The sequence below is a fragment of the Choloepus didactylus genome, chromosome 13, assembly GCF_015220235.1.
Source record: "Choloepus didactylus isolate mChoDid1 chromosome 13, mChoDid1.pri, whole genome shotgun sequence".
Lineage (NCBI taxonomy): Eukaryota > Metazoa > Chordata > Mammalia > Pilosa > Megalonychidae > Choloepus > Choloepus didactylus.
In genome coordinates, this window is record NC_051319.1 from 78781769 (window position 1) to 78804918 (window position 23150).

General features: G+C 47.0%; 1 protein-coding gene across 5 annotated transcripts in view; it reads right to left on the bottom strand.

Annotated features, from left to right (window-relative positions):
- The window catches only part of LOC119507572 (core histone macro-H2A.1), a 95635-nt gene extending 73685 nt beyond the window's left edge, over nucleotides 1-21950 (bottom strand). The window contains exons 1-2 of one of the 5 annotated variants that reach the window (XM_037800733.1): nucleotides 21804-21950; nucleotides 11040-11244 (exon numbers count right to left, since the gene is read on the bottom strand). In XM_037800733.1, the coding sequence (XP_037656661.1) occupies nucleotides 11040-11211 (172 nt within the window). In that variant the 5' untranslated portion in view covers nucleotides 11212-11244; nucleotides 21804-21950. Of the gene's footprint in view, nucleotides 1-11039; nucleotides 11245-21335; nucleotides 21498-21803 lie in introns of those variants that run through there. The other 4 variants (XM_037800732.1, XM_037800735.1, XM_037800734.1 and 1 more) reach the window with 4 other exon arrangements.
- Nucleotides 21951-23150: the final 1200 nt, after the last annotated feature.

Genomic DNA, 23150 nt, shown 5'->3' on the forward strand with positions numbered 1-23150 from the left:
AGCCCAAGAGCTGCACCTCATCCAGTCTGTAAAATTGAAGCACTGGCTATCAGAGGGTGCTGGGTGCCTGTTAGAAGAGTGTGGAAGTTCTGGTCATTGACAAGAGAGAGGAGAAGGAAGAAACATGGGGGAGGGGGGGTGGTCACGGTGCAGGGCTTGGGAAAACGGAAAAGAAGGAGTGGGGGATTAAAACACACAAATCCAGATGTTTTCATCATTTTGTAGATTAGATCCAAGCAAGACAGAAAAAACAATATTCTAGCCACAGCCTTACCTTGTCTGGAAGAGGTGGAGATGCAATACTATGACACTGGGTTTTTTAAACAGATCAGAGCTTAGATGTCCAAATCAACACACTTCTCAGAGTGATCACCTCAGGAGGATCTATGTTTACTACAAAGATGTTGACATTCAGTCTTAAGGGCTGGTAGCCAGTGTTTTTCATCCTCTTTAATGTTGAGAAATCCTCTGAGGGGGGATTTGATTTGTGAAAATAGGTTTAAGTCATTAGAAAATAAGTTAGTAGAGTAAGGTATGTGAGCAGGCTATGTTACAGGGTTGCTGGATAAGGAAAAAGAAAAAGTCATCATGAAGGAATTAATCTCATATGTCAAGTAAACTGATCCAAAGGTATGTCCTTCTATGGTGAGCTCCTTGAAGGCAGAGAATCTTGTCTTGTCTCTCAGTGACTAGCACAGGGCCTGGAGTGTGGTAGGTCCTCCCCAGGTTAGCGTGAGCAACCTAACAGAGCAGAATAAGCATACAGCTTCCCAAAGGGACACCCTCACTTACTAAATATTTAATCACTTTCTTTGTGCCAGACCCTGCAGGGAGGAGGGTCTCCTTACTTACTAGTCAAGCTTTGTGCTTCAGTGTCACAACAAATTAGGCCAAAGCCCATTCTTTACAGTGGCTTTTGGTTATGCTTCTTCACTTAACCCATCTCATAGTTCCATTTCTAATGAGTTTAACACACAAGTGTCCCTACACTGTATCGTGAAAGGTGTCTCTATATGTATTCCTTGAAAGTACTTTGTGATAAAATTTGGGAACCACTACATTTCACATGTCCTTCCCTTGAGGAGTCACAGTGACACCAGCATGTTATAGGCTCTGAGAATTCCTTGGTAAAGAAAGCTGTTTTACTCAGTGGTTCCCAAACTTAAAACAAGTTTATTTACTGAGACATTCATTAAGTCATTCATATATCCATCTCCAAAAAGAGAACAGGAATCTGGTTGTCTGCTAATTTCAGTCATAGAACCCTATTTCTGCTGGAAAACCTCTTAAATTTCACCAAACAGCTAGGTTTTGCTGAACAGTTTGAGCAATGCTGAATGCCTTGGTCCCATAATTTAAGATCATCCCATCACCAGTGTGCTTGCTCTTTGCCCTTCCTAACCATCCACACACTTCTCATTTCCTCCAATACTGTGAGACTCAGGTACTTTTAACTTTTCCCTTGTTTCTTCCCCATTATCTTAGTGGTCTGTGTGCTTGTGTGTCCCTAACATCTATGGGAATTCCACTGGGGCAAAAGCCATGTCAAGTTTTTTTATTTTATGTCTCGTGCACCCCCTAGCACTGTGCTGCATTATGCTAAGCACAGGGGAGAGTCTCCAACGAGGCTTTCTAAGCCGAACTCAAGTCACGTTCCCTTTAAGTACCATTAAAGAAAAAGGAGCCACAGTATTACGGGGAAAAAGATGATGGCTGGGCAGAGGCTGCCCCTCGGTTTCCCCAACACTTATTTTTATCTACCATGTATTGAGTGTTTACTATGCATGCTTGCTGAATGTTTTAAATTCAGTTTCATTCCTCACTGCAACCCTGAGATGTGGGGCTACTATAATCCCCCAAGATAGAAGATCAAGGACCCAGGGAGGTGTGTGTGTGTGGTGGGGGGGTGGTAAATAAGGTCCAGACAGTACTGAGGAGATGAGCAGGCAGCATCACATTTCTCAGGAAGAGGCTCTGGGAAGAGTCCAGCAGGGCGCCAGAGCTAGACGCACAGAGACACAGAAAAGTTGTCTGGTCGCCAGACCCATGCTTATTCCAGATGTCGCTTTTTCCTTTTAAGTTTGGCGGATGATTGGGCTCTGCACCCAAGAGTACAAACAGATGCCAGCTTCAAATTTCAGAACAGGATGCAAGGCCACCATCTCCTCCCCACATCCATTCCAGCCTTGAGTAGACCCTAAGGGAGAGCACTTGCATGGCTGGCGCTTGAGAACATGCCCTTCACTCCTCACCTGGATCTAGAGAGCATGCAACTGGACTCTGGCCGCTCCTGACCTGCAGGGCTGCTGCCAGTTCAGACACTCTTGGACTGGTTTGTCCTCAGCTCCGCCTAGTACAGCCCCAGAGCTGGACATGCTCAGGTCTCACTAACCTGGAAAATCCCCCAAGAAAGTTTACATGAATGTGGCAGAAGCTCAGGACAGAAGTGGCCTTCGACACCTGTATTAGTTAGGGTTCTCTAGGGAAACACAATCAATGAGAGGTGTCTGTGACTATCAGATTTGTAAAAGTGACTCACGCAACTGTGGGTATGCACGAGTCCAAATTCTGTAGAGCAGTCAACAAACTGTCGACTCCAAGGAAGATGTCCGATGAACTCCTCAGGAAAAGAACCGGCAAGTTCGACAAACTCCTCAGGAAATGAACTGGGATCTTTGACAAATGGGTTTGATGAACTCCTCAGGAAACGAACTTGCAACTTCGACGAACTTCTCAGGAAATGCTTCACTGGGCAGCCGAAGAAGAAGGGAAGGTCCTCTATCTGTCTTGCTTATAAGCCTTCAACTGATTAATTGGATTAAATCCAGCCAATTGCATTCTCTCATTGTGGAAGGCACGCCCTTTGGTGAGTCATCAGTCACAGCTGCAGTCAATTGACTGATGATTTAATAAACCAGCCTGTTGGTTTACTAACCAGCCACAAATGTCCTCACAGCAATTGTTAGGCCAGTGTTTGCTTGACCAGACAGCTGGGTACTATCACCTGGCCAAGTTGACACATGAACCTAACCATCACAACACCCAACAGAACAGTCTGGTAACAGGGCATCTTGAGCTGTTGGGGTGAGGTAGGCCTTGGGAGGAGAAGGCAGGTGGCAGCTTGAAATAAACTAGAGGGCATAGGCCTGAGGCTGTCAAGACAGTTTACAGGTGTAGGTTTTGATCAGCAGAAAAGACAGCAAATATGAGTGGGCAGTGACAGCTCCCACCATCATCCCTAACAGTGGACAATCCACAGTCACCTCTGCAGCCAGAATAGGATTACTGGGAACTCACTTCTTCTCTTGCACTCTACTCCTAATGTTAATAGTTGACATTTGGGCACTTACAATGTGTCAGACACAGATGAGCACTTTACGTGCAGTCTCTCACTTCAGCCTCATAATAATCCTATGAGACAAATATTGTTATCCCCAAATTACAGACAATAAAACCACCAGAGATGTGAGTGACCTGCAGGTCTGGCATCAAGGTTCACACTTTTAACCATCCAGCTCTACTGCTTCTACCTGATTTGCACTGAACTTGGTATCAAACAGTGGAATCCCAAGTAGTCCCCAGAGCTGGTCACCAAGGAGATGTCAGCTCTCTGCTCTAGGTGGTCCTTCTAGCTCAGCAGTCCTATTAAACCTCTAAGCATCCAGACCTTCTCCAGTCCTTCCACTGGGGCCTTTGCAAGGCAGAAGGCCTGCCCTAGTATGACAGTTTGGAGCTATGTACCCCAGAAAAACATGTTCTTAAACTTAATCCATTCATGTGCATGTGAACCCACTGTAAGGACCTTTTGATGAGGTTGCTTCAGTCAAGGTGTGGCCCAACTGAATCAGGATGGGTTTTAATCCTACTGCTGGAGTATTTTATAAGCTGAGTTAAATTCAGGCAGAAAGGGAGAAAGCCACAGAAGGAACAGCCAGAAATTGAACATCAACTGAACCTGAAAGAGAATGGAGAGGCCAGGGGAGGACAGGAGAGGCCAGTAGAGGCCACCATGTGCATTGCCATGTGACAGAGAAGCCAAGGACCAAGGATCACTGGAAGCCAGTCCCAGAATGTGAGTCTTCAGGAAGAAAGCATTGATTGATGATGACTTGATTTGGACTTTTAGTCTCAAAACTGTGAGCAAATAAATTCCCATTATTTAAGCCAACCACTGCATGGTATTTGCCTGAGCAGTCCAGGAAACTAAAACACCTGGTTATTTCAAACGGGCCCCTATCACCATGCCTGCAATTGTATATGCCACCTATAAGAGTCTGGGCCAAAGAGAGAAGAAAAATATCCCTTCACAGGACCCTTTAGGTGACAACTAGATAAGAAGAACAGCTGTGGTTAACTGGTTAACAGGTCCTTAGAGGTCATGCTCCCAAGCCTGGACTAGCCACCATTCGTACAAGCTGACTTTGGGAGCCCCTTTAGAAGGGCGTAATATCCAAGAGGACAACCATTCGGTGGATGTGTCAGCCTGTGTCAATGCAGGGATGTGTGCAAAGACTGAATAAAGTAAACATGGTAGAACATGGCAGAGCATGCACACTGGTCACAGCCTCATCTAAACATAAAGGTTAAAAACATTCTGAGTCACTGAAAAAAAAAAAACCAAGGCTGTCACAGGAGGGAGTATCAGCCTATCAGGTCAAAATGAGGACCTAGTAAGAAAAAACCTAATTCTCATTTGGCTTAACCCTTTACAGTTTCAGACCTCTTTCACACCTCATCCACACAGTGACCCCAAGGGCTCAAGGGCTTATCTACATTTTAGAAAACAGGACTCTTAAAGTTTAGAGGCATGGCGTGATTTCTCCAAGATTGCACAACTGATGAGCAGCAGAGTCAGAGTGTAAATAAATCCAGAACACTCAACTACACTGCCTGTGAGCTTTCCACTCTCTGACTTGGATCCCACACACTGGACTTGAGAACTTTCTAAAGCCTGGAGTTTGTTCCAGCCCAGGCTACATCAGGGACCAGCAGCTTGGCATCACAGGTGGTGGCCTCCAGCCCCACTGTTACTGAGCCTCAAGCTCTGTGGCCCAGGAATCACAGGGGATCCAGAGACTTTCAGGAGAAGGAGGGTCCTCAGGAGCCAGGAGCAAAGGCAAACCCAGGAGGGCAACCTGGAACGTGGCTGTGGGCTGGGTCTCTGACAACTGTCAGCTCAGAGCCAACTAACTCCTCTGTGAAGTCATCCCTGCCTGCACAGGTCCCCAGGAATGTCATCCTTGCTCTGAATCCCCTGATTACCTGGCTAGCTCCTCCCTTGCATACTTCAGGTCTCATCTCCAAGGAAACATTTTCTGACACCCACTCGAAGGCCCCTCAGTTTTTCCCACTGCACCACATATGGTCCTGTATCATCACTGCCTCTTTCTTGCCTTTACTGTTCTCTGGACAGGAAGTTCTTAGAAGTGGGGACAGGTCTTGTTCTGGGCTGTATCCCAGTGCCAGGCACATTATAGCTCTCAGGAGCACCTGCCAGACAGACAGCGCTTCCCTTAGATGTCTGCCTTGTCTTAGAGAACGCTCTTTATCACATCTTCGACAAGACCCTAAGCTGCTGGAGGCTGGCTTTCCAGCTCCTCCCTCTTTTCATATCTTTCCTGAGCTCTGGGAAGGGGCTGGTACCCAGTAGGTGCAGCAAGCACAGACGAGAGGATGGCAGAGCCCCCCTCTCCGCTCTCAGCAGGGCTGGCTGTCACCATCTTCTTTTCCAGGTCTTAGCTAATGTCTCCTCCTCAGAGAACCCTTCCCTGGCTAGTTAATCCCTTTTGCCTGTTTATGCCCTCTATGGCACTTACCACAGTCTAATCACTTGGGCTGGATGGTTGTCCCTCTCCCAGACTAGACTGAGAGCTCCATGGAGAGACTTTTTCTGACCTGATTATTCCTGTGCTCTCATAGAGAACCTAACACAGTGCCCAGCATGCAGCAGGTGCTCAGTAAGTGTTTGGAATGAATGAAAAAGGGTGTTCAGTGAAACAAAAGCAAAGGGAAGATCTTTGTTGCTCAGATGTGGCCCTCTCTCTCTGGCTAAGCCAACTTGAAAGGTGAAATCACTGCCCTCCCCCCTACGTGGGATCGGACACCCAGGGGAGTGAATCTCCCTGGCAACGTGGAATATGACTCCCGGGGAGGAATGTAGACCCGGCATCATGGGACGGAGAACATCTTCTTGACCAAAAGGGAGATGTGAAAGGAAATGAAATAAGCTTCAGTGGCAGAGAGATTCCAAAACGAGCCGAGAGGTCACTCTGGAGGGCACTCTTACGCACACTTTAGACAACCCTTTTTAGGTTCTAAAGAATTGGGGTAGCTGGTGGTGGATACCTGAAACTATCAAACTACAACCCAGAACCCATGAATCGCGAAGACAGTTGTATAAAAATGTAGCTTATGAGGGGTGACAATGGGATTGGGAAAGCCATAAGGACCACACTCCCCTTTGTCTAGTTTATGGATGGATGAGTAGAAAAATAGGGGAAGGAAACAGACAGACAAAGGTACCCAGTGTTCTTTTTTACTTCAATTGCTCTTTTTCACTCTAATTATTATTCTTGTTATTTTTGTGTGTGTGCTAATGAAGGTGTCAGGGATTGATTTAGGTGATGAATGTACAACTATGTAATGGTACTGTAAACAATCGAAAGTACGATTTGTTTTGTATGACTGCGTGGTATGTGAATATATCTCAATAAAATGATGATTTTAAAAAAAAAAAAAAAAAAAGCAAAGGGAAGAGCATAAAGAGGGCTTGAACCACCCTTCCTTCTCATTCTGGGACCAAAACCAAAATTCTGAGCGAGCTGATGACCTAGAACTTCCACTCACCCATGAGATCCATGTTCCCCATCCAATGGGCTTAAGCTGGTCACCTTCCAAGAGTGGTGAGTAGGGCACATAGTGCTGTTTTGAGAGATGGAGCAGAGCAGCGTTTTCATTGGACATGGCCCCAGAGTTCAGCTCCCACCCCATCAGGAAACAGGACGCAAGGGTCCATAGCACTGACTGAGCACAGCACTGACCACTCAGGCCAGACACTGTGGTGGGGATGAACACTGGGCAATGCTCACGCCAGTGACTCAGTGCTACAAACAGGCATAGGAAATGACTCAGTCAGCTAACAATCTCTCTGCTGGAAGGACCTTATAAAACTTTAAAAATATAAATGTATTATTCTTTAATGTACAGGAGTTGCCATAACTGACCTCCCAATAAGGATTTGCTTTGAGCTACTTTCCAGCTATAGTGATGGGCTGCCCTGAGCATTCCCATTCCCCTTTGTGACCACTACCATACACCACCTATAGCTGTGGAGAGGGACAATGAGTGTGAGTATAAGCAGAGTCATGGTTTCAGGCCCCCACAAGGACTGACCCTCTGACTTCAACCTCACAAGCACTGTGCTCAGATTCAGAACTAGCCAAGCACAGAAATTAACTGCCTGAGATATGATGTAGCAATGGTAACTGTCTCTTGCCCCTACAACCAAAAAAGAGGAAGCTGGCAAGAGAAATGAAATTTATATTGTACTTGGCCTAATGATGGTGATAGTGTCCCAAGAACAGGGATATCATGGTGTTCAGGAACTAGGAAACATGGGCTGGTTGGGTTGCAAAGCACACCAGCTTTCCCATTATGCGCAAACAAAACCCCTTTGGCTCTCACAGCAGCATGGAGCTGGTGGAGCAGGGACTGTTGTCTCCATTTGATCTGTAAGAAAACTGGGGCCCAGAGAGGTTAAGTGACTCACTCTAAGTCGCACAGCATGTAAACTGCCAGGGAGAACTAGAGAATATCCTCTGCTTCCTCTCCAGTGACTTCTCCCTTGGTCTCCCTGGCTAACTAAATGTCATATGTGACTTCCCTGGATGTGTCATCCAAATTCTGGTTTCTCTGTTTTCTCAACTATAAAGTGAGAATAATGCCCAGTTATGGAGTCCCCCATTGTGGTGTGCACCCACTATCAGGCAGACCACCCGTAAGAGTCTCTGTCAAGCAGAGGGGCCAAGGTCCCAAAACGCCTCCCAACTGTAACTCCTATTACTTCCTGTGACTAAATACTTTCAACAAAAACTTTACATGCCCTATGACTGTGTAGGAGAGGTTTCTCCCTCTGGTTGCCTATAGACCTACCCTGATCATGCATTGAGCATTAACTGGTAAAAGCATTAAGATAGGAAAGCAGCATCTAGGCCCTTCTGAATCCCTTACCGGTTGTATGAGACTCCAAGCAAGCCCTTTGATGCTCTGAGAGCTGGCTTTCTCATCTTTAAAAATGGAGTTAGTATTCCTGCCCAGTTGGCCTCCTAGGATTGCTATGGAGCCGCAGATACGATCGTATCTGTGAAAAGGACCCAGGACTCGTGGAAGAGATGGCAGATTCCAGGACCAGGGCAGGGAAAGTCCAAGGTGAGACTGAAACATCTTATTGGGTCAGAAAGCAAAGAAATGTACTGAAACCGACAGAGAAATGCAGAAGGACACAAGAAGCAGCTTGAAGGACTTCCACTGGAGAAATGAGAGACAATTTGTGCATCAAAATAAGAAAGGACAAGAATTGATTATAACCTACTAAATTAAAAAGTCCATGAGCCATTCTAACTAAGCCACCTTGGCAGGTGATCTCACTGCCCTCCCCCCTACGTGGGACCTGACTCCCAGGGGTGTAAATCTCCCTGGCAACACAGGATATGACTCCCGGGGATGAATCTGGACCCGGCATCGTGGGATTAAAAACATCTTCTTGACCAAAAGGGGTAGTGAAATGAAATGAAATAAAGCTTCAGTGGCTGGGAGATTTCAAATGGAGTCGAGAGGTCACTCTGGTGGACATTCTTACACACTATAACACCTTTTAGGTTTTAATGTATTGGAATAGCTAGAAGTAAATACCTGAAACTACCAAACTCCAGCCCAGTAGCCTTGACTCTTAAAGACGATTGTATAACAATATAGCTTACAAGGGGTGACAGTGTGATTGTGAAAACCTTGTGGATTGCACTCCCTTTATCCAGTGTGTGGATGGATGAGTAGAAAAAGGGGGACAAAAACTAAATGAAAAATAGGGTGGTTTGGGGGGAATGATTTGAGTGTTCTTTTTTACATTTATTTTTAATTCTTATTCTGATTCTTTCTGGTGTAAGGAAAATGTTCAAAAATAGATTGAGGTAATGAATGCACAACTATATGATGGTACTGTGAGCAGCTGATTGTACACCATGGATGATTGTATGGTATGTGAATATATCTCAATAATACTGAATTTTTTTAAAAAAGTAATGTTGAAGACCTGAGCCAAAATTCCCAGGAAAAGCTGACAGGCTGGAAATTCCAGCAAGAGTTAATTCTTAAGATGGAAGTTTTTCTGACCTCTGGAACCCTCAACTGGTTGGGTGAGGTCCACCCACATTATGGAGGGTAATTCCATAATGATGGTAGATGCATATCCTGTCTACAAAATTCTTCCACTGACAACTAATACAGTATTTGACCAAGCAACTGGACACCCTAACCTAGCCAAGTTGACATATAAGATTAACCATCATACTGTAATTCCAATTTATGCAGTCACTGCTGAAAAGAATAAAACATGGATTTAAATATGAAAAAAAAAAAAAAAAGTCCACGAGCCAGCACTGATACTAAAAAATATAAATAAAAAGAAGGGGTGGACTTTAGACAACCTTTTTTAGGTTCTAAAGAATTGGGGTAGCTGGTGGTGGATACCTGAAACTATTAAACTACAACCCAGAACCCATGAATCTCGAAGACAGTTGTATAAAAATGTAGCTTATGAGGGGTGACAATGGGATTGGGAATGCCATAAGGACCAAACTCCACTTTGTCTAGTTTATGGATGGATGTGTAGAAAAGTAGGGGAAGGAAACAAACAGACAAAGGTACCCAGTGTTCTTTTTTACTTCAATTGCTCTTTTTCACTCTAATTATTATTCTTGTTATCTTTGTGTGTGTGCTAATGAAGGTGTCAGGGATTGATTTAGGTGATGAATGTACAACTATGTAATGGTACTGTAAACAATCGAAAGTACAATTTGTTTTGTATGACTGTGTGGTATGTGAATATATCTCAATAAAATGATGATTAAAAAAAAAAAAAAAAAAAAAAAGAAGGGGTGGGCCTGGAGAAGGCTCTTCTTTACAGAAGAGTGCCAACTAGGAAGGAATGACAGAAATGGAAATTTCACTATTTTATAACCACCATAGTAATAAAAGGTTCAGGTAAGATCATCACTGGATCTTACAGCCAACAAGTGAAAGACCACTGTGGTGCAGGATATACAGAAAGCTGGCAGACACTACCTTAACCAAACAACCAAACTGAACTCCCCAATGACAGGACAAGCCAACATTATGTGCCTCCTGATGAGATGCACAGAGAAGGACTCAACATCACCAAAGCAATTCTCCTGACAAAAATGTTTAGCTTGAATCTGACCATGAGACCAACCCAGATTGAGGAATGTTTTGTAAAACAATAGGCCCCAGGCTCTTTGAAATGTCAGTGTCATTAAAAATTTAAAAAAAAAAAAAAAGCTGGGGAATTATTCTAGCCTAAATAAAGCTAAAGAAACCTGAAAACCAAATGCAATATGTAATCCTGACAAGGATTCTAGACCAGGAAACAAAACAAACAAAATTACAAAGGACATTAATGGGACTCTTAGAAAAATCTAAACATAGAGTACATATTCTGTATCTCACACACACACACACACACACACACACACACACAGAAACACACAAAAACTCTAGGCAGGGTATGGGGCTATGGAGGTGGGGGTGAGAGGATAAAGCAAACATGGCAAAATGTTAACAAACAGTGAATGTAGGTCAAAGATACATGAGTGTTCATCATACTCTTCTTGTAACTTTTCTGAAGGTTTGAAATGTCTCAAAATAAAAAGTTGGGAGAAACAAAAAAAGGTCATCTCAGTCCTTGGAGAGCTATGAGAACTCAGCAATCTGAAGTGGTGACCACGGGTTGAGTCAGACACACTCACCTGTCAGATACTCCAGCACAGCAGCCATGTACACAGGTGCCCCCACTCCAATCCTGTACTTGGGGTGGCCTTTCTTAATGTACCGCAGCATCCGCCCCACAGGGAATATGACTCCCGCCTTGGCGGACCGCGAGGTTTTGGTAGACTTCTTCTTCCCGCCCCGGCTCGACATGGCAGTGGTCCCAGAGCTGGATCAGCAAGCACACTGTGAAGGCAAGAGGATGGCCTGTCAGGATCACTGGGGACGATGCACCTGGATTCCCCCTTCTCCAACATTCCAGCCCCCTAGAAGGCACAGGTGCTGCCTTCAGGTGGCATTGCCCTGCAGCCACCGAGCTGGCCAAGCCCAGCTTATACACACCGCTGGAGTGGTTTGGCCCCCGAAGAGGATGGCTCAGCTTTTCACATTTTATACCGTGACATCAATTTTATCAGCCACTTCCATTTAAAAGTTATGCTGAAAATGACTGCTCTTAAGTGCCTTGCCTTTATGCCACACAATGTAAAAGAAAATGGGATTTCTTGGCTACATTCTATACACCTGTTTAATAATTGCATTTTTATACACTTGAGACCAGGGCTGATAAATGTGTCAAAGACTTCATAAAAGAAAAGAAAATTATGTCACTTGCCCTGACAATGAAGATATAAAGCCAGACACCTAAGTTCTTTGGCAAAAGCAGCATGCCCAACTTACAATTCTTTATCTGCAAGAGGCAAGAACAGCTACAAGAGTTCAGTGTATAGCCTTGTTGGAATAATAGGCCCTCTGAACATTTCCTGGCGGCTGCACAGGTCTGTCTCCAGAGAAAAGGAAGAGGTGTTGGGTCTTTTCCTTCCCCTGCTTCTACCCTGAATCCCCATCCAAATTGCCACCCAGTCCTGCGGATGCCCCTTCCCCAACAGCTCCTGTGCTGGTCCCTTGCTCTGCACCTCTACTGTGCCTGGGTCCAAGCCATCACTATGTTAACCAAATGATCACAAAAGTCTCCTCTCTCCTCTAGCCCACCCTCCGCTCCGTGGGCAGGGCCATCTTTGTACACACAGCCCTGAATATGCCAAGGCCCTGTCCCAAAAGCTTTCTATAGCCACCCACGGTCCCCAAAATAAAATCAGGCCTCTGTGGCAATCAGACAATGTTCTGCTCCAGAGAGCAGCCATTAGCGTGCAGGGACCAGGCAGGTTCTAGATACACTTAAAAGGGATGGCCTACTATGCAAAGGCCCTAGAAATCCAGGTGCGGCCCCCTCTTTCCAGCTTTGCCTGTGCCACTCTGGTCTAACTCAGATACAGGGAACCATACAAATGTTGTTTTTTTCCCTGCTTTTGCAGTAGCAGTTCCCTTTTGTCAGGACCTCACATGGACATTCTGCCCTCTGCCAAACCTTCCCTGAGTGCTCAGATCAGCTGCTCCATCCTTTGGGCTCCCATGGGCTTTATGCCACAATAGCAGAGTGCACATACCTCTGTCTGTCCCATCTTAGAGGGCAAACTCATTGAGGGCTGCCCCTGACTAAATCACTAGTGTAGCACCACAACTGAGATCTCAAATGCCTGCTAAAAGCATTCAGCTCATTCATGTATTCGCTTCAGGAACTATCTTAGCACAGTGCATAAGACACATGTGGTTCCTGCTCTCACAGAGCTAGTTGAGGAGGTGGACAACAAATAACCCCACAGTTATTTAAATCATAATCATGATGAGAGCTTCAAAGAGAAAGTGCAGGGTTTTGAGAGATGGCATGTGAGGGGGCCCTCAGCCTGATCTGGGGACACCAGGGAAGTCTTCCCTAAAGGACACTGATACTCACACTACTTGAATGAAGTGGGCGACCTCCCATGGTGCATGGGACCCCTCCAGCTCCAATATGACAGCTCCAGGCCTCTATGACCAAGGAGGCTGCAGAGCTAGGAGTCCTTGTTACTCTGATCCCCAACCCTATACTGGGGGCATTGTCAGAAAATGCCATAGTCCACCCCTAATATCTCTGTGACACCTAGAGTATCTCAAATAGTCTGTCCCAAAGAGCAAGAACTCAAACAGCAGAGGAGAACTCCTGGGTACTCTGAGGCAGCTGTGCTGACAGGTCCCACAGAGTTTATGCAGCTCTAGCACTGCTTCTGGAGAGATACTGGCAGGGCAGCAAAAGCTCTGTGATAAGACCTTCCATCTCATCCTTCTAAAGAAGGCACCAAGTTATAATTGCTCACTGAGTGCTAGAAAGAATCCCAGAAGGGTCTGAGTTTTCTGAAACAATTAGCTGGCTCCATTTCTTGCCATAATGAGCACGATTTTAAAATATTCCCTGCAAACAGGTGCCCATGCTCATTTTGAGCAGGAAAAGGTATGTGTGAGTGCTGTGTGTGTGTGTGCCTGTGCACACAGGCCTGGGCTTTCAGGGAAATCTGTCACTGGAATTCCTAGCAGTATTTTGCCATCTACTAAAAAGCTTTACTACAAATGCATTCCACAGACCAAAGACGCAACGCCTGTGGACTAACAGCTTTCAAATTTAAACATTGTTGTTCTTCAGCTGGAGAGGCCCGTGGTCAGTGATTAATGCCACTCAGCCCCTTTCTTACTGGAGCACAGACTTCAGCTCTGTCCCCCAACAGACCTATCCAGGTATGTTTAGGGCTGTCTCTGTGGGAATCAGACAATGTTCTGCTCCAGAGAGCAGCCATTAGCATGCAGAGACCAGGCAGATTCTAGATACACTTAAAAGTGATGCTCCTGGGTTTCCCTGCTCTGACTCTGGCCAAGAGTCTTTACATCAACATGCTGGTGACTCCCAGTCTCCATCCCAGTGCACACGTTGCTGCTGAGCCCAAGTGCTGTTCCAACTGCCCCCAGCCAGGGCCCACTTCTAAGTCCCTGGGCACCTTTAACTCCTCTGGGTTTCCTGGTCCCCATTAGTGGCAACATCACGCACTAAGCAGCTACCCACTTCTCTACCTGCCCTGGCAGTGTCCAGTCATCAGCCAAGCTCTGTTGAACCCACCTTGGGAACCTCTCAAGCCTCTTTGCTTCGCTTCACACTCCCTGCCTTGGTTTAGCCCTCCTTGGTTCTCCATGGACACCAGAGGCATCTTTGTCTAGAATTCTCTGGTGGTTCCCCATCACCCTGAGCTGCTCAGCTAGCCACAAACAACATCCTTCAACTACTTCCACAGCAGATCTTCCTGCCACCCCTGCCTGGGCTCAGATACCCCCAGCCACCCCTAACTTCCTGAGCCCTATCATACTGTTTCAGGGATGTCTTTGTACAAGTTGTTTTTCCTGCTTGGAATGCCCTTTGTCCTCTTACCAACCTGCTGAGCTAAGGCTCAGACATCCTCTCTGCCATGGAAGCTTCTTGAGCCATGCACTGGAACTGCTCCCTACTCCATGTTCCTATAGCATAAATCCTGGCACCTATCGGTAGGTCTGCCTCCCCAAATTGACTCAACTGCAAGCTACTTAAGGCCAGGCATGGCATCAACCCATCCCTAAATCCCTGGGTCCCTGGAAGTCTGAAACATCATGGACCCTCAAGTGCCACTCTGCTGATAGAAGCACTCCTTCATTCTCATTTTGAGTCAGGCTCCAACCCAAGAAAGCAGCCCCAAGTTTTCATCCCCCCCCCCCAGAGATTGTCTTACTGAAATTTGGTTTCCTCACCCCTCTCCGTGTTCTTTTTGCACTTCTAACTATAGATCCCGAGCCACAGGAAGAGCTATGAAAGAATTCTGACTAAGCCATGCAGCTACATGCATCCAAAAATGTGTGGTGGTTTTTTAAATATCACTTTGGAAAAACACTTTATCTGGAGCTGTGCAGTCTCCAGATAAACTCATAAACGTGCCATGACTACCCTTCTCTTCAGAAGTCTATGGAGATGTGGGCAGCTATGGCCAAGCACCAACATGGGGAGAGAGAATAGTTATGAGTAAAGTGGCTGTTGAGCATCAAGGTTAATAATTATTGAGTTTCAAAGCCAGACTAACCTGATTCAAATCATGGCACTGTCACTTACTGGCTATGTGATTTTGGGCAAGTTATTTAACCCCTCTTAGCCTATTTTCTCATCTGCCATGTGGAGACGATGATAGAGAAAATGGACCTCAAATGGTTGGTAGGAGGATTGAATAGAAAAGCACATGGAAAGGGCCTGACATTCACTCACTGAATGAGTGCTCAGTAAAGTTAACAACAATGACAATGTGTGTAAGGAGTAAAAAAGGCCACCTTGTTGCAGAACTGATCTTGGGCACTTGGATTAGGGAAGGAAGTGTTAGCTGCTCTAACAGATAAGCCCCTGGAGCACATATCTCACCCATGAAAAGTCTAAAACAGGTTCCCATGATTGGCTGGGGCTGCTCCTCCACTGCTGATTCCTGGACCCAGACTCTTGACATCTTGTGATTTTGGTATCTTCAGTGCATGATTTCCATGGTTGCCATGGAAGGGAAAATACCACGGAGGATACCACATGGGAGGTTTTCATAGGCCAGGCCTGGAAGTGGGGCACATCACTTCTGACCATGATCTATTGAATAGAAATTGCTCACATGGCCACACCTAATTGCAAGAGAGATTGAGAAATGTACCCTCGCTATTTGCTCTGAAGAAAAGAGGAAACAGCCAGTCTGTCACATGGTCCAGATCAACTTGAAAGCTGACCCCAAAGCCAGGGTCTGAATGCAACCCGCCAAACCTGCTGGGCCATTTGACCCATGTTCTGCATCCAGCCTGATCTGAAAGAAGGACAATCCTATGCGATACAAAACGTGCCTTCGCAACCACTCAGCTTCTTTTCAGGGCACTGAAGTTGCTCACAGGAGAAACAGCTGTACCATCTGGTCAAAACTAACCAAGTTGTTTCCTTCCTTCTTGGGCTAACTGTCCATGAGGGCACCCCTTTCAGTAAACCAGGAGACTCACCCCTGCTGGGGGCCCCTCATGCTCTGAAGACAGTTCAGGCAACCCTGGAATCCATTTATCATTGTAATGTTAGCCTGGCTGCTCTTTTAGCTGTTATCAGATCAGGAAGTGAAGACTCTGTGGTTGTTCCTGGAGGGATCTCTGTGGTCTTTAGCTCTGCAACTCCTCAAACTATAAATCAATCACAATAAACATGAACATTGTTTGCAGAGCCTCAAAGCTTACCCCAAAGGCACACTATTGGAGAGGGGCTGTACAGAGAGGTAAGCCGGGGTTGAGAATGAAACAAGTCTCTGACCACAGGCCCCTCAACAACCAAGATGTGACCAGAACCACATCATCTGTCTTTGTAGCACAGGACTAATTAGAAGACTGGCTTGGGGATCCCATGAATTAAGATGGACATGAAAGCAACAAACCTTCTACTACTAGGAGGTGCAGTGGGAATGAGGAAAGATAAAGGCCACAGAGTACCCCGCCCCCATTCCCTCCTACTCCTCCCCAACAGGGAACCTAACTGGCTTCTCACCTTCATTCCTACCGCCACCCCTTAGCACAGGTTACTTGCTAGGCCTGGCTGGAATGGCCTCTCCAGCCCACTGTTTTAACTAATCCTACCAGCACCTTCTCTGGTAATACAGATCCATCTAGGAGTTGCCTTCTCTGCATTCCTGCTATTGCTGTACCTTATGCCTCTCAGTCTAGTTCAGGGCAGTCCCATGCCTGGACTCCAGCGTTGCACACAAGTCCCTGCTTTCTTTCAGCCCATCTCCCCCTACTTCCAAAAACCAGGGCTCTATCAGGCTGAATTGCTCACAGTTCCCAGAAGGGACATTCCTGCTGTGGCCCCTAGGCCTTACAGTCTCCCTCAGCCTGCCTCTATTGTTTAATATGTCCAATTACTTTCCTCAATTTTGTGTAAAGTGCTCTGCAAATGAAGTTTCCAGTCCTTCCTTCCAACCTGATTGCCACACTAGCTCTCATTTATACATAAATTCTAAGGCCTTAGTAGCACTTGTTGCATTCCATTATCACTGCCTATTTATTTCTCTGTCTAGAAGGGACCAACCAGTCTGCTCTACTCACCACCATATCTCCAAGCACCCACCACCCTGCCTGGTACTGGCAGGCCCTCAAACATTGGCTGGATGGTGGCTGATTAGTTGGCATTTACACTGGATGACAAAGATGATGTCAGAACTTCTAAAGGCCACAGGTCTCAGAGCTATAGCAAATGGGACACCCAGTTAGGGACCTTCTCTGGGGTCGATCATATCCACACACCTTGTCAAGTCCCTGTGGGAGCCCAGACCCTCAAAATTCAGGGACCTTGTGGAGCCACCTTGGGGATTCCCAGGAAGGGATCACCCCAACTGTTCCAATACCTGGGGCGTGAAACACAGAAATCTTGACCCTGTAACAATCCCATGGCTCTGAGGACCTTTTCCCTTGCCACAAGACCCCTTCAGTAACGTAAACCAGAGGCAAATATCTACCTTACACCTCTAAGAGACTGGCTCCTGTTAAAGTTGTAGCCATAGAAAGTCCTTAAATAATCACGGCACTCACAAAACCACTGGAATGGTCGATCATGAAGCCTTTTATTATCTAAGCAATGGATGTGTGCATATTGATCCCAATCAAAACATTGATTAGAACTGCTTGGGAGCTGCTAGTCAGACAGCCCTATTCTCCAGCACACAAGGATGGAGGAATCTGAGCTATAAGCCCTCAAATCGCTATTGACCAGGGATGACTGCTCCATCCATTCCCTGTAGCTGGATAAATACCCACATATCCATATTCATTTGTCACCTTCCAATCTTCAATCACAAAGGCAAACCTGAAACACTTCATTCTGAAGCATAGGACACTAATCCTGTTTATAGCATTTTCTTCTGTTTACTCCTATGGCACCAAATGATTAACGGTGTCACTGCTGTCAAGTCTCCAGAGGCATGTGGATATACTACACAACAATCACTCAGAGCTGGGTTGACAAGGTGCGTTCTGATTGGCTTAGAACACAGACCTGCTCTTATACTCTAGCCAATCAGGAAAGAAACATTGCTCTCCATTCATAAAAACACTATATTATAAAGTGAGCCACATGATTAAGGAATCCAGTCTACTGTTTGTGAACCAATGCTTTGCAAACAGACAGAGGAGAAGCATAAACTGAGACAGTAAATAAATCCTAAACTAGGCATTTTGTTCCAGCAGACTTATCTTCCTCATGTGCTAGGTTTTTAGAGGCAGAAAACAAACAAGCAAACATGAGTGTCATCCACCACAAGCAGGGAAACCATTTGTGGAGACCTAGTCTGGGATTGAAATTTTTCACTTCAGCAAACCCACTTCATGGTGTGCTTTATGAGCAAAACTAAAAGGAAGTGGCACTATATTTCAGTTGCAAGGCCCTGTCTGCCCACTTCACAAAGAAACTTTCCTCCATATTGTGTCTTCCTTTTAAAGGTTGTGTCAAACTCAGAATATACGATAACCACTTTAATGGAAGGCCATCAAAAGAAAAGTTAAAATGTAAGCTTTGGGAGGGCAGGACTCTGACCAGATTTGGCCCTGTGCTTGATCTTTAGAAGCCAGTCAATATTTTCAGACTAGACAAAGCTTCCAGCAAGAATAAAAGAACACCTGATTATGTCTCATGCCTGCTTGAAACCTTCAATGATTCCTCACTGTTCTTAGATAAAGCCTAAATCCCTCTCAGTGTGGTTCTGATCAGGATTCTCTGTGCTCTGGCCTATTTGCCCCTCCAGCATCAACCAATTCCCTACCAAAATCCAGCCATCCTGATCCACAAATGACTGGATTCCCGTATGACTCTGCACATGTTGTTCCTCAGGCCACAAATGCTCGCGCCCCACCCCCCGCTCCCCCCACACACACCTCCTTTGGCCAGTCAAGTCCTTCTTGGCCTTTCCACATCAGGTAAGGGCTCACTCTCCACTGTGGGCTCCTGCACTAACCTCTCAACAGCTGCTTGCCTGTCTTCTCCTAATGTCAGCTTCCTGAGGGCAAGGACGGGGCTTTTCTTGATTACGGCTGTGTCCTCAGTGCCTGAACTACAGCTGACTCTCAGGAAATATGAATTGAAAGAATGCAAGACATCGATCTGGCAGGCCTGATCCAAGCACACAAGCTATACAACTCTTTAGAATAAAGATCAGGCTTGCTTATAAAAGTGGAGGCGGGAGCCCAGTGTATCTCTAAGAGGGACCCATAGGAAAGGTCTGGGCTCTACTCACCCTTTCCCAGCCCAGGTCCCAGGAATGAGGCTCTTAAAGGGCCAACACAAATCCTTGGGGGACACTCAAACAAGAAAGAGAAGCTGCTATAATTCTGAGAAACACCATATATAGTCTCTTACTAGGATTTTTCAGCTGGGGTTTTCAGTTTGTGCTTTGTTTATTTAAATAAATATCCTTCAAGTGACTTGGGTCAACATTAGCTCTGAAGTTATTAGAGGTAGGTCCCAGAATACATGTACTCAGAGCCACTCTATGGGGAAGAAATGAGGGGCTCTTCCAGGAGCTCTGTTGTCTTCTGCACCAGAAAAACAAAACAAACAAACAAAATGGCAGACAGACATGCACCACCACCTCACTCTGGCCCATTTGGTATAAACCAAGCCAGCGATTTATGGTTGTGTATTAGAATGTCATGTGTGATGTTCCAGACAAGTTTACTAAAGTGTGAGCCATACCTGCCTCATTCTAAAGGCCCTGCCTCTAACAATTTCCACTTACCTTTCCACCCACTCCTCCTTAATATCCGTATCTAGGAACCAACATTAACAAACAAAGCATTAAAAACAAAAGTACAGATTGGGGGGGAGGGACAGATTAAAGTCTTGAGATTGTTTTTGTTTTGGGGTTTTTTTAAGGAAAAAAAATAGGTTTAAAACATAGTCATCCTTATTGGAGCGATTCTTGTGCAAGATTGAGACATCACCCAAATTTGGTTAGATGGGCACAAGGGATATTCCAGTTGCAGGCATGAGGTGTCCATTTCAGACTTAATATCACCTCTGACAGTACTACCTAAAGATGGCCTACAGTGGATTCCACCTAATTTACAACTTGAGTCTCCCACTCAAACCTAAAGCTGTTCAAAACTCCCTGACTCCCTGAAGAAAGCACCTCCCTTCCTCTTTAAGTTGGTAAAACCTCAAACCACAAAGGTGTGTGAAAACAGGGAAGCTATCAGGAGTGCTCCTTTTATGGTCTATTCTCATATACTGTTTATTGGATCATTAAAAATCTTACAAGGACTACATGGAAATTGTAACTGTTGAATTCAGGGTTTGTCTCAGTTGTTTCTAAGGAAGCCTCTCACTTTTAAATCTGAAATATTTTCCCTAGCATCTTATCCAAAAGAACCTTAAAAGCAACCTACTGACAAGATTCTTGAGTGATCTGTGGTCTCTGCAGGAGTGGGGGTGGGGCACGCCATCTTGCACACCTGTTGTCAGGTGACCCAGCTGGCAACACCCAGCTCACTCACCTCCCCACTCTACCCCACCCCCAGCGAGTCTCGTCTCTCCTGGCCTTCTTCAGGAGGAGGAAAGTCTCCAAGCAGCCTACGGCCTTCCCGAGTTACGTTTAAACAAAAAACAAAAAAAAAAGAAAAAGAAACACACAAAAAACTCCCAACCACAAAGCAAACAAAAGGCCGATCTGGAGACCAGCTAGAGCAACGGGGGTTCTCATGGCCTGCCCAGCCCATCCCCAAACAAGCCCCCACCCCCACCCCACCCTGCCCCTCCGGCCTGGCCTGGCTTCAATCCGGCGAGTACTCCCACCCACCCCGCCAGCAGACACTGAGCCAGAGGACAACGCACGTCCCTCTGGGTCTTGGGCTGGACTTATTGTGCCCGCGAAGGCAACTCGCTAGCCGGCGGGCGCCTCACCAAGTACAACTCGGTACACAACAGCTCCCGGGCGCCCAGGCCTAGGTTGGCCAGCCAGTGCCGCGGGGCCTCCTCCGGCCCAGCCCGTCTGTCCCCTTAGGGCAGGGTCCGTCGGGAGAGGGACCAGAACTGTCCCCTTCCCACAAAAGCGCCAAGACGCGGGCAAGAGAATGCATTTGTAAGAGAAGTTGGTTTCCGGGTTTGCTTTCTGAACAAAATCCAAGGGAATTCCGCGCGGCCCGGCAAGGCCTGGGAGGGCGCCGGGCTCGCGCGAGGCCCCAGCGTGGGCCGCACCAAGCCTGGCGGCTAGAGCCCAGGCGAGCGCCGCCCCTGTGCATGCCAGGCCGAGCAGCAGCAAGGCACCGCGGCCAAAAGGCGCGCGACGGCCGGACCCGAGCTGCAGGGACAAGTCGCGCAGCGAGGGAGCCCGCGCGGCACTTACGGGGGCAGCTCGGCGGCAGCAGCAAGGTGTCTCGGCCTGTGCCCTCTCGGCCGCTCGCGCCTTTTCTCTCCGCGCTTCTCTCTGGCCCGCCCGCCTGCCTCCTCGTTTCCCGCCCGCGCGCCCCGCGCTCGCCCCCTACGCCCGGCTCCGCTGCCGAGTGAACTGGAACCAGTAGCGGCGGCCCCGGGATTCCCACAATGCATAGCGCGCCACTCGTCACATCCCATCCCGTCCCCGCGCGTCCGGCCACCCCTCCTCGCCCCACCCGGGTGCCCCGGCCTTGACCCCAGTCGCGCGGCCGCGCCCGTGGGTGCCCTCCGCGCTCTGCCCCCCTGGACGTCGCTCTGTGTGTCCCCGGAATGGAAGCCCCGGGGCGCTCCTTGAGTTAAGTCCTGGGAATGAGTCCGGCCCCCGAAGAAGCGGTTTTGCAAGGCGCGTCCCAGCCTCTGAGTCTCGAGTAACACTTACCGAGCCTACTGTGTGCCTGGCCCTGAGCACGAGACTTTCGCTGCTCATCCCTAGTAACCTTCCTATTCACCCAGGGAGGACGGCACAATTGCTGTTACCTGTGAGCACTTCTCCCTCCCCAACCAAGCGCAAATCTCGCGCGCACTTCAGCGCCCCCGCAGTCCTTGGATATAAGACACTAGCTTGTCTGCCCCGTGACTGCATACCCAGCTCCCCCAGAGTTCTTAGTCATCTGCAGAAGTCTGGACCTGTGTTGCGCGTTAAAGCGGTTAGCTACTTCGATTCAGCAAACGTTCGCTATTGGGTTCAAGCTGGGATTTACTAATATAAACAGTGATTCTTTGTCTTCTCACATGTTTTTTTAAAACTGCAGTCAAGCAGGACGAGGGGCCTCCTCAAACTTCATCCAGGTATTCCTAAATTGGTTGTTCACCCCAAGGCATTAGTGCCCCACCCCAGTTACTAAATAGGGTCGTCTCCTCTGCTCCAACCACCACCACCAAACTGTTGAGAGGAAGTCCCTCTCCTCCAGCTGCGGACCAAATTTGGATAATCATACAAAGCCTGCAGGGTTGATAGGTTTAAATGAGGTCTCTGTGCTAGATGGGCTGTGGGCAGCTGGGGGTTCTAGAGCTAATGAAAGCCCTCAGGCTGCCTCTGAATAGCAGGTATCCTAACCTCTTCCCCCTTATCAGATGATTTGCACCATACTGTAAAAGTTTGCAAAGCAGACTCCAATACATGCTGTTGATGCATTCATTAATTCAGTTAATAAGTACTGAGAATGTGTTACGTGCCACACACCCATTGAGGTGCTAGGGATGAAACAGTGAAGAGAACAGGTAAAAATCCCTGCCCTCCAGGAGTTTTAAGTCTAGTGGAGAAAGAAAGAAAAGAGATAATATGTCATATGGTGTAAATGCTGTGAAGAAAAATAAGGCAGGGAAGGGGTATAGGGAGTGGGAGGTAGGGGTGGAGTTTCAAATTTTAGAGGCGTCCCTGAGAAGGTAACATTTAGGCAATAACCTGAAGGACTTGAGGGAGCAAGAGTGTTCCAGACTTGAGGAACAGCAAGTGCAAAGGCAGGAGCGTGCCCCCAGATCTCAAGGAATAGTGAGTGTGAAGCTGAAATGGAATGCAAAAAAGGGAGAGTAACAGGAGATGAGGCTGTAGAAATGATGGTGCTTCAGGTCCCAAGACAAAGTCTCAAAGATGTGTGAAGATTCCCAAGGAAAGCTGGGAAGGGATGTCATGGAAGTTACCGAGATGCCCTTGTTGGTCTGTTCTTCCCTAAGTCCTTGGGGCAGGCACCTTTGGTTCTGTAGGGGCCACCAGGTGAGGTTTCTG